At 39.7% G+C, this 21,847-nt stretch overlaps 1 protein-coding gene across 1 annotated transcript in view; it reads right to left on the bottom strand.

Moving 5' to 3' along the window:
- The window catches only part of LOC134601732 (collagen alpha-1(VII) chain-like), a 414,484-nt gene that overhangs the window by 297,239 nt on the left and 95,398 nt on the right, over window positions 1-21,847 (bottom strand). Inside the window, exons 15-23 of the mRNA XM_063446237.1 lie at window positions 20,040-20,162; window positions 18,136-18,279; window positions 16,741-16,872; window positions 16,473-16,619; window positions 16,018-16,137; window positions 14,532-14,678; window positions 12,879-13,016; window positions 11,592-11,731; window positions 502-625 (exon numbers count right to left, since the gene is read on the bottom strand). Of these exons, the coding sequence (XP_063302307.1) occupies window positions 502-625; window positions 11,592-11,731; window positions 12,879-13,016; window positions 14,532-14,678; window positions 16,018-16,137; window positions 16,473-16,619; window positions 16,741-16,872; window positions 18,136-18,279; window positions 20,040-20,162 (1,215 nt within the window). The remainder of the gene's footprint in view (window positions 1-501; window positions 626-11,591; window positions 11,732-12,878; window positions 13,017-14,531; window positions 14,679-16,017; window positions 16,138-16,472; window positions 16,620-16,740; window positions 16,873-18,135; window positions 18,280-20,039; window positions 20,163-21,847) is intronic.

Below are 21,847 nucleotides of genomic sequence, written 5' to 3'. Positions count from 1 at the left end.
TGCCTTCTGGATGTCAACAACATACATGACACATGAGGAATGTTATCAGTGAATATATAGTTTTCTAACAAGATGTTAAGGAGCACTACTCTTCTCCCTCTTCCCCCCCCCCCCCCCTCTCGCCCCCTATCCCCCTAGACATATGGGGGGAATTTTGAAGGTGTTAATAATAGAAATATGAGTCCTACAAATGTGAGAGGTCACCATAGAGAGCAAAATAATCATTAGGGACATCATTTCAGAGATTTCTAGAGTGATGTAAACTGCTGCTCGGTTCCATTAACACGACCTTTACTCCTATTTTAGTCAATGTATCTTAGTATATTACTACTCTCACCTTTACAATAGTTTTTGAAAAGTTATATAATTTGGTCTAGAAAATAACATCATAAAATAATAGCAGCACACGAGAAGTTATAAAAAAATACACAAAAAGCAACACTAATGGGTATTGTTTCTATGGCTATATCTCTATGTTCAGCAAAGGTAAAAATGTGTTACCTGTTTTTGTGTTCCCTCCATAATACTGTAATCCTCGAATTGCTTTCAGGATTGTATTCCTTTCTTTATACTGATTCAGATAGAATTCTGTTCTTGGTTCTTCGCTGTATTGGACGATAGCAATCTAGAGCAAAGATGACAGATCAGGATGCCGAGAAATTATGTCTTATCTACTATCGAAATATCTACACCAGGGGTGCCCAATAGGTAGATCCACAGATGTTTTATAACTACAGCTTCCATGATGCTTTGTCATTCTAAAGGCATGCAAAGCATTATGGGAGTTTTAGTTCTACGACATCTGGGGATCTATCTTTAGGGCACCCCTGATCTATTATATTCTGAATATTCTATAGTTTTGTTTTTTCATTTTTTATGTACAAAGAGCATTCCTTTTATGTTTTGTTATTGTATTATGTTTTGGATGAGGATAAAATGTCTTTCAAAAGCTCAGTTTTAAAATTGAATATTCAGACAATGATCTAATTGTAATAATATAAATTATTTACATATATTCCATATTGCATTATATACAATAATTTTGCCAATACAAGGTGTCATAGTAATGGGTAGTAGAATATATTAACTTGTACTAATAGTGTCATTGCCTCCCCATTACCTTCAATAATTTACTAATCAATAGAGTATGCTACGATCACAGTCATATTGAAACCCGATAAAGACCCAGAAACATGCGGAAGTTACAGACCAATATCACTTTTAAATGTGGATATTAATCTCTTCACGAAAATACTAGCAACCAGGATGCAGACACATCTATCGGGGCTTATCCATCGAGATCAAACCGGTTTTATTCTGGAAAGAGAAGCACGGGACAGCACCCTTCGTCTCTTCGCACTACAACACCTGGTGTACCGGAACAACCCATGTTACTGCTTTCTACAGATGCCGAGAAGGCATTCGACCGGGTGAACTGGGCCTTCATGTTCTCCACGTTGACCGAAATGGGATTTGGAACCAAACTTAGGAGCTGGACATACCGGGCAAATACCACGGCAACGCTCCGAATCTCGCGAGAGTGAACTCTAGCCCCCCCCCCAGTTTAAAGGTAAGAAGGGAGGGGGGGGACATGTTTGCTCTGTTTTTTTAATTGAAAAAATACATAGAAACAGGCATTAATCTGCCCCCTCAACACACAATCCCTCAAAATATATACTGTACACACACAGCACCCACACACACATACACAGCACCCCTCTCACACACACATACACAGCACGCACACACAGCACCCTCGCACACACACACACAGCACACACACAGCACCCCTCTCACACACACAGCACCCCTTTCTCTCACACACACACACACACAATCCCTCTCACACACACACAGCACCCTCACACAAACATACAGCACCCCTCTCACACTCACAATCACAGCACCCCTCTCACACACAGCACCCTCGCACACACACACACACAGCCCACACAAAGCACCCCTCTCACACACACAGCACCCCTATCTCACACACACACCATCCCTCTCACACACACAGCACCTCTCTCACACACACAGCACTCATCTCACACTCAAACACACAGCACCCTCACACACACACAGCACCCCCACACTCACAGCATCCCTTACACACACAGTACCCCTCTCACACTCAAACACACAGCACCCTCACACACACACACAGCACCACCACACTCACAGCATCTCTTACACACACTGCACCCTTCTCACACACACAGCACTCTCTCACACACTCACACACACACACACACACAGCACCACTCTCCACTCTCTCTCTCTCTCACACATACACACCCACACACCACCCCTCTCTCATTCACAGCACCATCACACACACACACAGCCCCCTTACATACACTCACTGAACCCCCACACTCACAGCATCCCTCATACAAACTGCACCCCTCTCACACAAAGTGCACCCATCTCATACACACAGTACCCCTCTCTCACTCTCTCTCTCTCACACACACACACACACAGCACCTCTCTCACACATACAGCACCCCTCTCACACACAAACACATACAGCACCCCTCTCACACACAAACACACACAGCACCCCTCTCGCACTCACACACACAGCACCCTCACACACACAGCACCCTCACACACACAGCCCCAATTACACACACACACGCTGCACCCCCACACTCACAGCATCCCTCACACACACTTCACCCCTCTCACACACACTGTACCCTTCACACACAGACTGTAGCCCTCACACACACACACTGCACCCCTCACACATACACACTTCACCCCTCACAGACACCCACTGCACCCTTCACACACACACACACACACAGCACACCCACCCCCAACACACTGCACCACTGACACACACATATAGTATTTGCAAACATATATATATATATATATATATATATATATATATATATATTACAGCACCCCTCACACACATCCTGCACCCATAAACACATTACAATGTAGACAGACACTAGATCCCTTACCCAACTCTGGATCATCTACACACATACACACCCTAGATCCCTATATACACTCTGAATCCTCTACACACACACACACACACACACACACACACATACACACTCACTAGATTTCCTATACACACTCTGGGTTCTTCAAACACACACTAGAACCCCTACACACACACACACTGCATCACTACACTGCACATTACACACACTACATTCCTGACATACACATTCTGGAACCCTTATGCACACACTAGATTCCTTGTAAGCAAACACATACAACATTCTATAAACACACACTCGCTACATCACCTATACACACACACACAATTGCTACATCCCCAAAACACACTATGCCCCCTATACATACTCTCTACAACCCCTATACACACTCTCTACAACTAATCAAAATAGATTAGTATTCAAACTCAAAGAAATCGGTCTAGATGAAAATTCTTGTTCTTGGGTAGAACATTAAAAATAGAGTACAAAGAGTTGTCATTGATGGTAAATTTTCAAGCAGGACAGAGGTGGCAAGTGGTTTCCCTCAGGGTTCTGTTCTGGGACCCCTTCTATTTAACATGTTTATACATGATCTTTAAAAAAAAAAAAAATGCATTGAAAGTCATGTTTCAGTGTTTGCAGATGACACAAAACTCTGTAAAGTAATACAATGTGAGCAAGATGTTACTTTGCTGCAGAGGACTTTAGATAGACTTGGGGACTGGGCACTCAAATGGCAGATGAAATTTAATGTTGAAAAGTGCAAAGTTATGCACTTCGGCGTAAAGAATGCACAATCAACGTATACCCTTAATGGAAGCAAATTAGGGATAACAACACATGAAAAGGACTTGGGAATTGTTATAGACAACAAACTACAACAAATTGTTGAAGTGTTAGTATATAGTAGAGTTTGTATACAAGGTGTAGAATTGTATACAGTGTGTAATCAAGCCTAAATGGCTCACCTCTTGTATGTCCTAGTCGAGGAATGCAAACTGCTAAAAAGAATTTACTTGACAATTTGGTGGACCTGCTTAATAGCAATGACCCACTAACTACACAGACAGCTCCGTTTACCAACTTAAAACCAAAAAGTAAATTCACTCCATATATTCCCGAGTTTAAATATATTGACCTATTTGTGGAACTAACGTGCAAGGATATCGAAGCCTTAGGAGACACTGGGCAATCCAATTTCCACCCAATTAATCTGAGCCCCAAGGAAAATAGAGCCCTTGAAAATCTAAAAAGGAATGAGTCAATTATTATCAAGCCATCGGACAAAGGTGGTAACTTGGTAATACTGGATAGGACTAAATATGTCCAAATGGCACATAGAATATTAGATCACAGAAATACATACATAGCTCTACCATCAGACCCGACCAACAAATTATTGGGGGAACTGAAAGTCATCCTTGACCAAGCACTACAGACCAAATCCATAACAATGGACGAATATAAGTTCATGCTGAATAAAAAACCTACCATAGCCACTTTTTACTACCAAAAATACACAAGCAGCAAGAGGTACTCTCTGGGAGACCAATAGTGTCAGGTAGAAATAACCTTACACAAAACTGTAGCATATATGTAGAACGCATCCTACGAGATCTTTGTCAAGACCCTCCCCTCATATTTGAGGGACACCAAACAAACGCTAAAGGTTTTGAATGACATGCAGCTACCTCCTGATGCCAAATTATGCAGCCTTGACGTTGAGGGACTCTACAGCTCTATCCCCCACAACATAGGCATAAATAATGTACAATGGTTCCTCCAGACATGGGATCTGTCCCTCAATGAACATAATAAGTTTGTGTTACAGCTTTTAAGCTTTTTTCTAACACACAACTACTTTCTATTTGAGGGGACCTACTACCACCAGGTGAGGGGGACAACCATGGGGACTACTTGTGCCCCCTCTTATGCGAACCTCCACCTGGGGTGGTGGGAGCAAAACATTGTGTTTAGTTCCAAACTTATGAACTATCATAACTACATCAAACTATGGAAGCGCTATATAGATGATGTACTGATCGTATGGACAGGCTCAGTAGAACTTTTCAACAGCTTCATTGATACACTAAACACTAATGATCTCAACCTCAGACTCACTCATGAGATTGGAGGAAATAGACTACACTTTCTGGACTTGACACTACAGACCACACAAGGAGCCATCAGCTCTCCACTACTCTCTTCAGAAAACCAACGGCCACGAACAATTTTCTGAACTGGGAAAGTCATCATCCCACCTCCCTAAAAAGAGGGATTCCCATAGGCCAGTATCTTCGAATTAGAAGAAATTGTTCCACTCTCGATGAATTTAAGCTCAAAGCCAAGACTTTAAGATCTCAGTTCAAAGCAAAGGGCTATTCCAACAGATGCCTCAAGACAGCGTACCAGAGAGCACTCCTTACTGAGAGAGAAGCCCTTCTTGATGAAAACTCAAAGATAAGACTCAAAACATTATCAGATGCATCGGCACGTTCGATTCAGGTTGGGATCCGGTTAAACGCATACTGGACAGGTACTGGCCCCTCATTTATCAGGACCAACACCTTAAGAATGTCCTGATGCCGGATGTGTCACTCACAGCTAGAAGAGGCCACAACCTCAAAGACCTACTGGTACCAAGCCACTTACCACTACCTACGGGTCGGAGTACATGGCTCAAAACTCCAGCTACCGGTACGTTCCAATGTGGCCGCTGCAAGGCTTGCAGATTCATTCGGAGGAATTCCAAAACCTTTTCAAATTCTACCAATAACTACACACATACTGTAAAGACCTTCTTCAACTGCCAAACCTCAGGATTCATCTACCTTCTCACATGTAGCTGTGACCTGAAATATGTAGGCAAGACGTTCAGACCCTTTAAAAACCGAATCCTTGAGCATGTCAATTCAGTCAACCCTTCCAGGCAAATTGACACTGTAATTTCACGCCATCTGAAATTGAAACATGGCGGCTCAGCATTGGGTCTACGTTTCAATGGCATAGAAAAAATCAAGCTGGGACCAAGGAAAGGAGACATAGATATCAAACTATTACAAAGGGAGAGTTACTGGATCTATACCCTAAAGACACTATCTCCCTTAGGATTAAATGAAGGATTCTCCTATACGTTCTTTATATAACAATACTAGTGGTATGATCTGTCCACCATATGGGATACATTACCCCACCAGTCAGGGTAACCATACTCTGGCTAATGTACCCCTGAATGGACAAACCAATTGTCAGACTCCACCTAATTTATTTTATTTTCAGCACACTGTATATTATTTAATGCACCAATTATTGTAAATTATGTAAATGTTGTAAATACGTTTATAGTGTTTAGTTTCTTTGGGTTATACACACAGCAACAACCACGGTTGTTCTTGTCAGTCCAGCGCCACTAGGATAGGCGCTTACATGCAAAAGAAGCTCTTCCACATTCTTAGAGGTAATTTTCAGTGTAATACGATGTTCAACACGTAGAAACTTGGGATACTACAAGTTAGCGTGTACTCGTCTCTACAGTAGTGACATGAGGGGATACTGACGGCATCTATATGACTATACCGCTTTAAGAAGGATAGAAAGCGATGCACCATACTAACAGAGCTATTCTATCCTTCCCATTTCTATCCAGCCTAACCCTATATCTAGCTATTTATCTTTCAACACGGGATCCAATTCTCAGCGTGTTAAGTCCAGTCGAGGGACTGTACACATCGCTAGAGACTAATGAAGGGCGGAGATTACTGATGTCCAAAGAAGTATGTGCTAACATTAGCACTGTAAATACTGAGGCACGAACACAGCCTTCGCAGAGACATACGTAATGAGCCTTCCTCACCTCTACACATGACAGGCATTCCATAGTGCTGAGAGAGAATACGGCACTTTCAGGGACAGTATACCTAAAAGGATATGGGTTTCTTACAAAGATTAGATATACCCGCATATACTTCCTCCTTTCAAGCCAAACTCCTCACTATCTCCCTCCCACAACATTAGAACTATTGGGATACAACTTTAGCACCCAATGAAAATACAGCTCATGAGCTCTTTCATCCCGTGCATGACTAGCAGTACACTTGCTGAGCACGACACGGCACTGAAAGGGTCCCCTCATTGTAAGAGGCACTGGTTCCTCTTTACGTCTCAAGGTATCAGTTGCCTCTATATCCTCCAAGTCTATTTGACTCTACATCCACTCTACAAGAACGATAATCAGTTCCTAGCACTACGTGACGATCTGCTAGGATCCGACGGGAATGTTACTAACTTTGTATCCAACGTTTGTATCAACTTGATAACATGACATCGTTACACTTTTACGATCTACACAAACATTCACTATAGTTGCTAATCTGGCTTCCAAAGGGTTAATAGAAGCCGACAGACATGCCATAACATGATTGGTTAATGCAGCTCGGCTCATTAACATAGTAAACATTTGAATTTTTGGCGCCAAATACGCTCACAATGCTGGCTTCTGATTGGACCAACCTCAACTTGTGGTTACTTGAAAGCATTTAAAAGGAGACTGCAGTCAGTCTCCCGTTATCCCCTGACGAAGGTGCATCACAGCAAAGCACCGAAACGCGCGTCGGGCTCCCTTTCCCTCTTTACTTTTCATTCACCAGGGCTTTCTATCAGTATGAGCAGGCAACCAGCATTCTAAGCATGGTTCTGCTCATACATTCAATTTAATTTTCTACTTATTTTTCACCTCTTATCTGGTCACTTAAACTACTGGCAGGCTCCATTCTGGGACTACCAAGATTAGGATGTTATAGCCCTGCTCCCTACACTACCACTCTATTCCAGTGGTGCTCCTAACGACACTAGAACTTAAGGGGCTACCACTATTCCCTAGTAAGTGTACTCAATGTTCACCATTTAGGCAGCAGTGGCCATACACACCTTACTTTACCTGCCAAAACTACCTCCGTTAGCTGAGCTATGTGTCCCATGGCTATCTAACTATAAACTTGTAGCTCCACAAGTTACAAATAGCCACACATTACTACGTCTACCAGGAGGGGTCAATATAGTGACCATTTTTCCGACCTACCGTTGATGTGAATGCCATAAACTTATCCTATAATTCTTTGAGCCACCTGACTTGACTATGCACACTGATTATTAAAAGTCATTAGTCAGTCGCTCTGTATGACTTTTTAGCAGTTTGCATTCCTCGACTAGGACATACAAGAGGTGAGCCATTTAGGCTTGATTACACACTGTATACAATTCTACACCTTGTACACAAACTCTACTATATACTAACACTTCAACATTATTTACTTAACTGACTTGATTACTATTTATCATTTATCTCATAGTCCAGTCTATACTCTGTAGGTTCGGTTTGTTCCAAACCTTCTGAGTATCTCTCTCTTTCTTCCATTGACATTAGGGGTTATGCCCCAGGACACAGCTGGAGGGTCCATATAGGTGTCTCTCCACCAGTAAGTCGGATCCAGAACGTTGGAGCCTTCTACACAGGTGGATTTTCTTACTTTTTTTACAACAAATTGTTATAGACAACAAACTATGCAAAACTGTGCAATGTCAATCAGCAGTGGCAAAGGCCAGTAAGGTATTGTCATGCATGAAAAAGGGCATTAATTCTCGGGATGAGAATATAATTTTGCCTCTTTATAAATCACTGGTAAGACCACATATTGAATATGCTGTGCAATTTTGAGCACCTGTTCTAAAGAAGGATATTATGGCACCAGAAAAAGTGCAGAGGCAGGCTACAAAATTAATAAAAGGAATGGAACATATCAGCTATGAAGAAAGGTTAAAAAATTTAAACCTATTTAGTTTAGAAAAACGTCGCCTGAGAGGGGATATGATAACATTATACAAATATATTCGGGGCCAATACTAACCATTGTGTGGAAATCTATTCACAAATCGGACTTTACATAGGACACAAGGTCATGCGTTTAGACTGGAAGAAAGAAGATTTTGTCTAAGGCAAAGAAAAGGTTTTTTTTACTGTAAGAACAATAAGGATGTGGAATTATCCACCTTAAAGACTGCAGTAATCCGCTACGTCTGGAGAGGAGAGAGATCCCGCCTTTAACATGATTTGCTCTGTCTACTTAGGCAGTGGGGGAGTCTGGCCCTACCCGACTTTAAAAAATACCACCAACCTGCGACCCTGCAGCGGATTATCGACTGGCACACAGCTCGTCCACACCAGCAATGGCCGGCCTTGGACTGGGGAGGGACTGAAACATCGCTACATGCAGCAGTGTTGTTGGGAAAGCCCAAGACTCCAGACTGAACTACAGCAAATTCGCCCATCACGCATACCCTCAGGACCTGGAGATCCTTACGTGGAGAGCAACAAATATCCCCTGTACCGAGCCCGTTGATACCGCTACAATACAACAGCTGACCATCTCACTCCTGTACCAACACAAAAATGACTTTCAAGTGCAGATGGGAGGAAATGCTTGGAAAAACATTCACAGATGCACAATGGGACAAGGTTCTCATCTTACAGCACAAGAGCTCCATCGGCTCCAGACGCCAGGAAACCAATTACAAGATCCTGTCCTACTGGTACCGCACTTCTTCCTTCCTACATAGGATATTCCCGGTCGTATCCCTCCTCTGCTGAAGATGCGGCTTGCATGAAGGGACGATTGAACATATCTGGTGGAGCTGCACAAAAATCACACCTTTCTGGGATATGATACGGGACACAATGACAGAAGTCTTCGGTGAATCACAACTGCTACCATCCGAACTAGCTCTGCTACATCTGACCTCAGCACCAATTTCGACGTATAAGAAATCCATTGCCAGACATCTCCTTAACGCGGCTCAATGCCTAATACATGCATACTCGAAACAAAGCATAATACCCAGCAGGGAACAATGGCTGGAACAAGTGGAAGATATCCAAGCCATACAGGCTGCTTTGCTAGGCACAAGATAAAAACATGGGAATCGGTGGCACCCATGGTTTCTATACATGTCGGACAGGATGGGAAACAACAGGGATACCGCAGAAGCCGGACGTCAGAGAGGTGAGGGGGCTGGAGCAGGGACTGCAGATGAGTTATCCCAGTCCCGCATACACTAATCTAATGCCTTCACAGCAACACACTCCTTATTACCCACCCCCTTCCCTCTATCCTGAACTTTCCCACACATACCCCCTTCTGTTACTTGACTTACTTTGATCTTCTCCTCCCTGCCCTATGAGTTTGTGTTTCCCCTTTTCTATTTTGAGATTTACATTGGAATACTGACACAAGCAAGAGGGGTTACTCCAAAGTGGGTAAAGTTATCAAGGATTTTTTGTAAAATATTTTCACAATAATTAATAAGTGTGTTTTTCACAAGTGCACTTGGTCACTTTGGTCATAAATCATTGCACAAAATTTTTCTTAAATAATTTTCACTGTCAATGATATTTTTGTAAATATTACTTATTCATTGTGGTTTAAAAGGCACAGCGCACTTTTTTTTTTGGTCTTCTCAGGGACAGGGACTCTAATGTGCCATAACACTAAAGTACGCCATAGGGACACCTGGATCACATGCTTGTGAGCAAGGGGGAACGTGGCTACAACATCCGTGCAACACGACTCACTGACCCGGAAATTCAAGTATGATACCCACTGCCTAAACCACACATTATGGAGGGTCAGATAATTTATCACTCTGTAGACACTGAAACCACTGTTCTTACAATAAATGGGAACACCCTGCAATGTGTGAAACCTTATAGGAGAGTTATAGGAGCTCTCCTATAACTCAGCAGCCCACAGCCGATATATACGCAACCGGGTGTAATCTAATTCTAATTCTTTACTGTCTTAAGTTTGACACAGTTAAGCCGATGATGTATGTTCTGAATACACAATTTCCTATGTCTACCAGCGAATAATATCTGAACATCAGTGTAAAAAGTTGTAATGCTGAATCACCTTTTCGGAGCCTGCATGCTCCTTTTCTCTTCTATGAACCTTGAAACTTTAAAATTAAAAACTGATTTAATATATATAACACACCGGTCCATATCATCAAGAGACTGGGGCATTGGAAATCCTCCATATATACTGCATATATTCCACAGCCGGAGAAAGAGCTTTGCCAAGCTTTCAGGAATTTGGTCTTGTAAAAAATGCAATAAAGTGTGTATTTCTCGAATTTATCTTTTGCCCTCTTTTATTTACAGGCCCACTCGTACGTTGGTTTCGGCACACCACAACCAACTTTGCTCACAGTTACTATCCATTACGTATTTAAATTCCGAGCACAAGTTAAAAGGCCTGAATTTGTGGGAGGAGTAATTCCCCTACTTAAACTCCCAGCCCCTACTCACCTCTGCCGTTCAGCTGATTGTCCCCACCCACCTACACCCTGTTATAACTTCATTCTCCTTGGTGGGCCCTCTTTTATTTACAGGCCCACTCGTACGTTGGTTTCAGCACACCACAACCAACTTTGCTCACAGTTACTATCCATTACGTATTTAAATTCCGAGCACAAATATATATATATATATATATATATATATACAGTATAGTAAACTGTTAAACAAATTTCTTTGGAGTGTTCCTATACATTTTATATTTGATACATTACCTGTGCTCCTTGGGGCCCAATTTTGGGAAAGTAGGAAACAGTTCTATATAGGAAATCCTTAACTTTGTTAAAATTACTTGGTCCAATGCTGGAGGACTCATCCACAAGAAATACAATGTCAGATTTCAGCTTGGCACAGACTAGAGAAAAATAAACATGAAATATGTAAATGTTTTGCCTTGCAAATAATGTAGATAAAACATGGTTGTCAACATTATTACTACCACTTTTAGCAGTAGTTATAGTTATTTTATACTGTCTGTCAGTACATAACTACATTGAATACATAATAGTTAGTACTGATATGTGCTTGGAAGAGAAATTAACAAAGAAAGATATGATTTATGTCAATGAGTGTTTGAAGATAACCATACGTTTTCCCTGTAAAATCCACATTAATACATTGTGATTTTGAAATGTCATGGCAGATAGTGTTGGATACTAAAAGATTATAGATTATAGATGAATTAGGATTATTTACAAACGTATTCTTGATGTACTTATAGCCTTTCTAAATTTTATAGTAGTAAAGTTAGAGATGGAAGTATTCTAGCACAGCACAGTATTACTCAAAGGAGAGACGCAATGAAAAAGGTGTTTTTGGCCTACATCAAGATGTCAGCAAATTTTGGAGTGCGTCCCCATTTCCTGCTTGAAAAATGTTTTCATGATTCTGTTTGACAGATTAATCTGCTTCCTGCACTGCTGGAAAACTCTGATATTTTCCAGCACTCCCTCTTTCCATTCTAATAAAAAGAGTGGGCAATTGAGTGAAGAAGAAATAAAGGTAAAAATAAAGAATGGAATGCAAAAGGGCTAAAGGGGCAGAGGGGAAAATAATGTTGAAAAGAGATAGAAAATAAGAGGCTTGAATGAAAGTTGTTAGGGCTTTGGGTAGAAAAAAGCTATAAAAATGCAAATGTGAATATTTGACATAACCGTAAAAGCATATAAGTCAGCACAAAGACACAGAAAATCATTTCCATATACAACCATGAACATTAAAAATGCTTAAACATGTTTGATTTAATATGTTATGATGATATTTGTGAGCTAGTTGGAATGATCATGATTGGATTATTACTCTCAAAGCCTTTGCTAAAATGCAGCCAAAGTTTCTCAATAATATTTTTCAATATGTCAATAGAATAAAATAAAAGAGGATTTGTTTGTTAAATTAAAAAAAGAAATCCAGAATATAAATTGATAACTGTAATAAATTAGCGCCCATGAGTGCAAAAACATGATATTGTGAGCTTGAGAAATTCCTCCTGAATGTAGACGTACTGGGTTCCGAAATGACTGTTGAAAATCCCCGAGTGGCAAAGTTTGTTGTTGCTGCACTCTCTCTTGAGGTAACGGATGGAGACCTTGTTGTGGATCCTGGAATTGTATGATCTGGGTTGACATTTTTCTTTGGCCCAACTGAAATAAAAAAAATAAAAAAATACATAAATAAAAGAGAACACGGGGGTACCTAGATAAACAAATTTCATGCAACCTCACACAAAGAAACATGCAATTATTATTTTTTTTAAAACAAGGTAATTGTAAGATTTTATTGCATTAATTCTACAGCGAAAAAATATATTCTATGTGTCAAATTATCTGTAACAACAAAATAACATTTATTGAACATATTTTATAACTCAGATATGTATATATTTTTTTCTCCATATAGTGTATGTAAAAACATCACATTTGTGTGTTTTGCTTATATGGATTCTATATGTAGCCCGACGGCAGTGTAGTATACCCTACTCTTGCTATGTTAGTCAAAATGTTCTAGGTAGGTCACTGAGGTTTAGGATCTGTGAAGGGGGCATTTCATGGATCCTAAACCTGAGTGACCTACATGCCACTGTGGTTTAATAAGATATTCCACTTTTATACTACAGTTTCACATAAAAAATGGTATTGGCTACACAGGTATATTCTAGTTTAAAGTTTTTTGAACAGATCAAAACTCCATAGGTCCAGAGCTTAAAGGGATATTATAGTCACCAGAACATCTACAGCTTAATGTAGTTGTTCTAAACAGTATATTAGTTCCCTTCAGGAATTTTCATGTAAACACTGCCTTTTCAGAGAAAAGGCAGTGTTTACATTGCCCCTAGGGATACCTCCAAGTGGCCACTCCTTAAATGGCCACTGGAAGGGCTTCCTGGCTCAGGGCTGCACAGTAGGCAGCCCTGACGTTCACCGTACCCATGCAGAGAATTTTACTCATAGAGATGCATTGATTGAATGCATCTATATGAGGAGGTGCTGATTGGCCAAAACGGCATTTGGCCCCACCCTCTTGCTGCTTTTAGCCAATCCAATGCTGTCCCCACGGCAACAAATTGGCAATTTTGATGATGTTTTCAAGGGGGCTGGGGGCAGCGCCGGTGGACCCATGGAGAGCTGAAAATAAGATTTTTAACCCATTCTGAGAGGCCTAAGGGGGGGAGGGGGTTTCACTATAGGGTAAGGAATACATGTTTGTGTTCCTGACCCTATAGTGATCATTTAATTTTAACTGCTCAATTTGCCGCCGGTCACATTGTGAAAAGTCACGTTAATTAGATTAAGGCTAAATAATATTGTCTAATAGCTGCCATTTCTAAACGAGTCAACCTTTGGTTGATCTTGGCCAGGTTTAGACAACCTTTGACATTGTAGATGTTATGGACTACATCTCCCCTAATTCTTTGCCAGAATTATGGCTGTAAGAGCATTCAGGAAGATGTAGTCCACAACATCAGGAGTGGTGAAGGTTACATACTCCCTAATCTTGGCATACATTGACATTTTAAAACTAGTAAATAATAAAACAGTCTTGAAATTTAAAAATAATATAACTAAAATAAACAAGATGTGTGTAGATGCTACATTTGGCAACAAACAACCAAAAATACAATCACCTTAATACTGCAAATATCAGCGTTGTTTTCCTACCTATCACTTGGGTAATAACTTTCTCCGGACCCTCCATCTCGCCAAAGAGAGGTTTTATTGTAAAGATATATGTTTTTCCATACTGTAATCCAGTAAGCCGAAAGGACCGAAATGTTCCAGCCAACTGCTCCGTGGCAGAATCAGGATCTGAAGAAAACAAATCAGAAAAAACAAACACTGTATATTTCACCATACTAAACTATTATGTTGTTGTTTAGATCAAAACCCACACTAATGCCTCATTTTAGAGGTTGGCTAAATAAGGCTTTGATTTGGTATTGTTGGTATAAGCTTTCCAAATGACTTAATAGTTTTGGATAAAAAACAAAAAAATACTTTTAAAATGACTTAATATTATGAAAAATATGTAAGTTTACATTTTTTTTTTTTTTTATATATTTGTATATTCCAACAACATTTAGGCCTCCATTTCCTATAAAGTTATAGTTAATGCAAATGGAAATTGTCCGTAACATACTATTTATTAATTTTTATTCATCAGCCGTGAGGGAGAAAAGGTGAATAAAAGTTTTTTTTTTCCTTCGGATGGGAGGTGGGGAGGGGAGGGTATTCACCTAACACACTAGTGTTACTTTAAACACTGCATTGTTGTTTACTGAAAACTGACATACAAATAGCCAGATTGTTACTATAGCTGATTTGAAGAATTTCGCTGAATTTGCCCTTTAGTGAATAAAACACAATCCTCAAGTGCTGTAATCTGCCAGAGTTTAAGATTTTGATAATTAGCATTTATTCAGACAATTGACAGATTGTCTTCATTTGTAATATAACATGTACGATTTTGAGATCCATATGTCTCCACAGTCATCAAAGGCTGGAGATTGACACCACTAAGTTAACCACTAATGAGCCATTCAACTGTTTAGTTTTCTTGTCCCTCTTAGAGAATATACAACTGTAACAATAAAGGTAGCAGGCAATTTCATTATGTTTCTCAATGTTTCTTGTAAATGAAAACTCCCCGCTTTTGTCAATGATACTCTGGCGTTTACAGGACTGTGCTAGGCCTCCTGGGCAGTGGCGTACATACCACGGTCACAGGGGGCCCGACCGCCCTGCGGACATCCACGGAGGAGTTTCACATCGGAGGAGTTTCCCCATCGATTGTGTGTACGCCACTGCTCCTGGGCAAATATCCATTTTGGAACTGAAGGCAGAACTCAACTGAAGTTTAACTCTCCTCAAATACATTACTTTTATACACCCCATTTTTTTCTATTCCTAATTTTACTAATTTGAAATGTCCGTGCAGTAGGAAAAGATAAGGGATACCGTAGTTCATACAGTGATTTACTATAAATGTTTTGCTATGACATTTTCAGGATTAGGGGCCTCTCAATGAGCTAAGCACGTCTCACAAGCATAGGTTCTAAATATTTATCTTTAGTATATCTTATAACATGTTCAATACATGTTCTGAACAGATACAGATATCCAGAGAAATACCACCTGCTGTTCTCACCTGAAGAATCCCTCCATGACAAGAGGTATGAAGATGCTCCAGTTACCCCAGACCAGCTCAGTAAAGCGCTATCTCCCGTAGTTTCCTTAACTTCAAAAGAGTCGACTCTTGGCAGATCCACTGTAAAATAGTTATCACATTCATGTCTTCAGCTATCTATGTATCTCATATTTATTTGGCTTTCATTTTATATTTAAATGGACACTAATGCGTTAAAACAGGGGAACTTGTTATTGCATTGTTACTACAGCAAATACAATATTATTACTGAAGGCTAAGGTTCTAGGTTTTAATGAAACTTGTAAGATCTAAGCCTCTAATAAATCAATATGACCGCCCGCATGCCATGTTTAGAAAGACACATACTGACATTTCAGACAGCAGTTGGTATGTCTAACTATTTATAACACTGAAAGCAGACTTTTGCTAGCAAAATCTGTTACTTTTCAACTCACACGTTTTTGCTGTAACTAGCACTGGGCTTCCTTCGCGGTTTCCAATTAAGGAGGACACTTGAATGGTGTAAGTGGAACTCTCCTTTAGATCAGTTATTGTGAAAAATGATGCATCGGCAGGAACAATCTTAGAGGTTTTGACACCACCTGTAATTGAGAAATCACAATTTATCTATGATTTTAATTTAAACATGACTTTAAGTGAATGAAGAATGGTTCCCAATATTGTTTTCACATTTTTCTTTATTCTCTCTCCAGAAGGTCTTACCATCGAATGGAGCCCATGATATCTTGTAGTGGGTGATTCCTGAAGTTTTCTTCCAGGACAGCTTCAGTTTATTGACGCCAGTATCAATGATCTGTAGCTCTCTAACTGGAAGCACCTGGACAGGGTTGGAATCTGTACAGAGTGTTTAACAGCAGAAACGTGAACTTAAAATATGAATAATATGTATTCAGTTATGTAAAAAACAAAAAGATCTCTACTGCTTGATTCCCTGCTTTATTTTATAGCATAGTACTGCCTACTACTTTTTGCACAATATGCCATGGTTTACCAAGTGACAATAAAATCCACACACTAGTGGTTGAATTGTGTTACTAAGTTCCCGCTGAGTCACACTAACTTTGTGTTTTTCTATGGGTTTAACGTGAACCTGATTATTGTCAAACAATTTGTGGGAAAATAAGACATAGTCAAACTATTATCTATCTATCTTTTGGGGATACAATGGTATGTCTACTTAAAATGATATAGGAGCAAAAGCCCATCCAGCATCTAGACTGAAAAAAGTAAGCCTAACTAGCATAAAGTTCACTAAAATGCTAAAGTGTGAATGAAGCTGTTACACACCAGTTTCATTCATTTAATTGATTTTATCATGAATGTAGCTGCTGTTGAATATTGTGCTATATATCCCACCATATACACATACTGGAGGAGGGTTATAGGTGAAACATAAAGCTAGAACTGATACGTGCTAGGGGGGTTGTAACCACTATACTATAAAAGTGTACATTTCTGTTGAAATCTGCACTATTTCCAAAATGAAAAAAGGACGCACTCTTCACACATAAAGCTTTTCAGCAAGCTAAAGTGCTTATTGGTCTGGAGTGTCCCTTTAAAAACCATCCTCAGTAATTTCCTGCAGTATGGATGTTAATGGACCACATAGCAGGTAACAGAGGTTAGAAAATGTGTCAGGTGGTTATGGAATGTCAACTCTCACAGATTCTTTTTTTCATGATGGAAAAGAGCCACCAGGTGACTAATTGGGTTTCTAGGCAACTATGAACCTTAAGCCGACTGTATAATAATGAGACCCAGTACCTAAAGACATTTTTTTGACCCAAGGAAGTTCACTGATTATAATAAATGTATCATATAGTAAATTAATTCCGCATTCATCTTTGTAATCCTACAGTATAATATAATTATCTAAACAAATGCATTAAACATTGATCCCTTAAGGACCAAACTTCTGGAATAAAAGGGAATCATGACATGTCACGCATGTCATGTGTCCTTAAGGGGTTAAACAGTATTTAGGAAATTTATTATTGTCTTCCCATTGAGCTAATTATATAATTAATCACAAGAGTGTTTTAAATTGTTTTAAAAAAAAAAATACATTGTTGTGTAATATGTGGTTTACTTGCTTACCTGTGCTTTGAATAAGCGTGGCTGGGGGACCTTCAAAGTTGCTATAAACAGCTTGAACATTTATTATGTATTTAGTGTTTGGCTCCAAATTAGTAAAGTGATAAGATCGCAGATTATTAGCCAAATACTTGCTCTTAGGAGAATCTGAAAGTAAGAAATGGTAAATAGTGAATTCAGAAGTAGCATACTAAACTGAACAAACCCTTTTCCATGATTAGAATCATAAATTCTGATAATGTCAGCAAGGAGGCAAATCGAGGATGGGGCCAGTGCTTGCGGACCCGCACGGTGCTGGAAATAAGGTACGTTTTATTACTTTTTAGGGGACTAACATGGGGCCTTCGCCCTAAATGGTGGTTTTAACACAGTAAGGTCAGGAATACATGATTGTGTTCCTGATCCTATAGTGTTCCTTTATGTTAGCAGTTATAGTGCCAGCAGGTGTGCTAAAATAAAACACACACTAGGATTAGTGAGACTCCAGCACGTAACAAGAGACAGTCTTTCGGAACCATAGTAAAAAGCAGCGGCATGTCCATTTTTCTTCTGTGCAGTTTAACTGGATATATTGGCTGGTAACAGCAGTGGTGATCTTACTGCTGATCAAATCTTATTTGGACCCTACTAGTAAGTGTCCTTGGGCTCGATATTTATTTGCCTACCTGAAAATCCCCTTATAGATTGTAAAATTGTTTGAGCAGAGTATTCTTTACCCTGAAATATTCACTTTCTGGAATTGTAAAGTGCCGTGGAATATTTTGGACTTATATAAATGCAGCATGTACTTAAAGGGACGCTTCAGGCACCCAGACCACTTCTGCCCATTGAAGTGGTCTGGGTGCCAACTCCCACTACCCTTAACCCTGCAACTGTAGATATTGCAGTTTTCATTGCAGGGTTAACTCCTCCTCTAGTGGCTGTCTACTAGACAGCCACTAGAGGGCACTTCATGGTTTATAGCACAGGTTTTCGCTATGTGAGGACCTCCAGCGCCACTAAAATCCCCATAGGAAAGCATTGAAAGCATTGCCGCGCATGCGCATTAGGTCTCCCCCGGCGGCAGCAGCACATGCACAATCGGACTCCCCCGCCGGATGACATTGGTGGGGGAGGAGCATGGGCGGATCCTAAACCAGCGCCGAGGGACATTGGCGCTGGTCTCAGGTAAGTCACTGAAGGGGTTCTAACCCCTTCAGCAACCTGGGATGGGGGGTGGGAGGGAAAAGGGACCTGCAGTGCCAGGAAAACTATTTGTTTTCCCAGCACTGGAATGTCCCTTTAATTTGCATGTTCCTCCAGAAAATCCTAATATCTACTGAATGTTTTCATCCACATTTGCCTTGGTGAACCACTCTGTTAGTAATTATATCACTTTAATTTTATTTTGGCATACATTCCGATGATGCCTTTTGTGATTGTGTGTTTTTATGCTTGTCTGCAGTAACAAATTGTTCATAGAGCAATATGTTCATAGAGCAACATGTCAGGATTGGATTATCTTCAATTACACCGTGTTCTGCCCTTTACATCTGCTTTGTTCCAGCTGCAATAAAGATTTTGAACTTCAGAGATACATTCTTTACTTTATTTTCGTGGGTGTTTGTAATTTCCGCTACGCAGATTGCGGAATGCCTCTTGAACCTGTGGCTTTGACTTATGGGTGACATGTTTTGTTCCCTGCACTGTGCCTTACATATATAGAGGGTAATATTTAACTGCTAATGCACCGTGCATTTTTTTCTTATCCAGGAACGGTCGCACTATGTTTCTCACAAATTAACTATTATGCATGTCACACTATAAATCTGAGTCAGAGTTATATTACCTACAATATCAATGTATCTATTCTGGTTTTCTGATCGTTTTACTAACTGAATTCATAAGACCGGTTTAAATCATATTACCTGATGTAGTGGGGCTCCAAGACATTTTATATTCAGTTGCTCCAGTAGTAGAACTCCACGCCACAGATATGGAGGTACTTGTGTATCCTGTAACCTTGAAATTAGAGACATATCCAAGAGGTGCTGTGGAATGCAACAAAATTGTTATAGCTTTCTTTACAGACAAATATTTATATGGTAAACATGAACAGTGCAGAGTGTTTATTGTTATACTGTCATAAAAATGTCAATACATTGATCATGGCTAATTCAACTCTCTTTAGTGTTTATTTGTTTCGAAAACATAGATAGAATAATGCATTGAATTTTTTGTGCTACACATAAAAGGGATGTGCTAGTTATTTATTTTATTAGCCTGCGCCCATAAATGGCATCTGGGTTAAGCCAAGTACAATTTAAGTTATTTCATGAGGATGGAAAAAAAATGTTTTGACAAACTTTGGTTCAATATGGTTTTGTTTAGAGCCATTAAGACTAGTTTTTACTTTTTATATCCCATAGCATTTGCTTCAATAAGCTATCTGCGTAACTGCTTTAAAAGTTTTACATTGATTTGTGCCAATAAAATTCCATTCCTAGACACCAAGAATTGCAAAAATGTATAAAAAAGTCAATTTAACATAGGGTGTATGAGAAAAAAGAAAACTCTGTCTACGTTAACCTATGCTCCACCAGCAAGTATTTGATAATACATTTTAAAACAAATCTTAAATAACTTTACCAGATATTAAAGAGAATAACAAAGAACAGACACTAACTCACATAGTAACTGAATGTTTAATACCAACCAAAGGCATTATATACTGAGTATATGATCACTGCCCGATAGTCTGACATACCAGTGGTCCAAGCACATGCTGATGTAAAAGTACATGGAGGTTTCCTGTTGATACTAAATGGTATCCCCGATATTTGGGGGGAGGAAGATGTATCTTGCCACAGATATTTTCTGTCATTGACAGTTGTTGACTAGATCAGACAGCCTTTCCTGATGGCTGAGTGTATTAACTGTGATAATTAGCACACATGCTTGCCTTTATTATAAACTGATATTTCTAGTATCTTTTTGTCATGTTCAGCTGTAGTATATACAGTCATGGGAAAAATTAGGTAAATACAACCTCAGATGAAAAACAACACATGACATATTACACACGTGTAATTATTTATTTAACAAAAATAAAGCCAAAAGAGAGAAGCCATGTGTGAAAAACGAAGAAAGTGCAACACATCTATAAAAGCCAACGTTTTAGCAGTTTGCTGGTCTGGAGCATTCAGGTGTGTGTTTACAAAGTGCCAATGAGAAAAAACATCAGCCATGATCTTAGATAAGCAATTGTTGCTGCCCAATAAACTGGTAAGGGTTATAAGACCATTTTTAAACAATTTAAAGTCCATCATTCTACAGTGACAAAGATTATTCCAAAGTGGAAAACATTCAGAAAACAAGACAGTTGCCAATCTTCCCAGGAGTGGATGTCCCCCCAAGGTCAGACCATGCAATGCTCAGAGAAATTGCAAAAGAAACCAGAGTTACATCTCAAACTCTACAGGCCAGAGTTAGCATATTAAATGTTAAAATTCATGACAGTACCATTAGAAAAAAAAAATTACAAGTATGTTTTTTTGGAAGGGTTGCCAGGAGAAAGCCACTTCTCTCTAAAAAGAACATTGCAGCATGGCTTAGGTTTGCAAAGTTACATGTGAACAACTACAAGATTTCGGGAACAATGTCCATTGGACAGAAAAGACCAAAATGGAGATGTTTGACCATCATACACAATGCCATGTTTGGCAAAAACAGCTTA

The sequence above is a fragment of the Pelobates fuscus genome, chromosome 3, assembly GCF_036172605.1.
Source record: "Pelobates fuscus isolate aPelFus1 chromosome 3, aPelFus1.pri, whole genome shotgun sequence".
Taxonomy (NCBI): Eukaryota; Metazoa; Chordata; class Amphibia; order Anura; family Pelobatidae; genus Pelobates; species Pelobates fuscus.
Note: the sequence above shows the minus strand (reverse complement) of the source record. Positions and strands in the feature narration are given on the sequence as shown.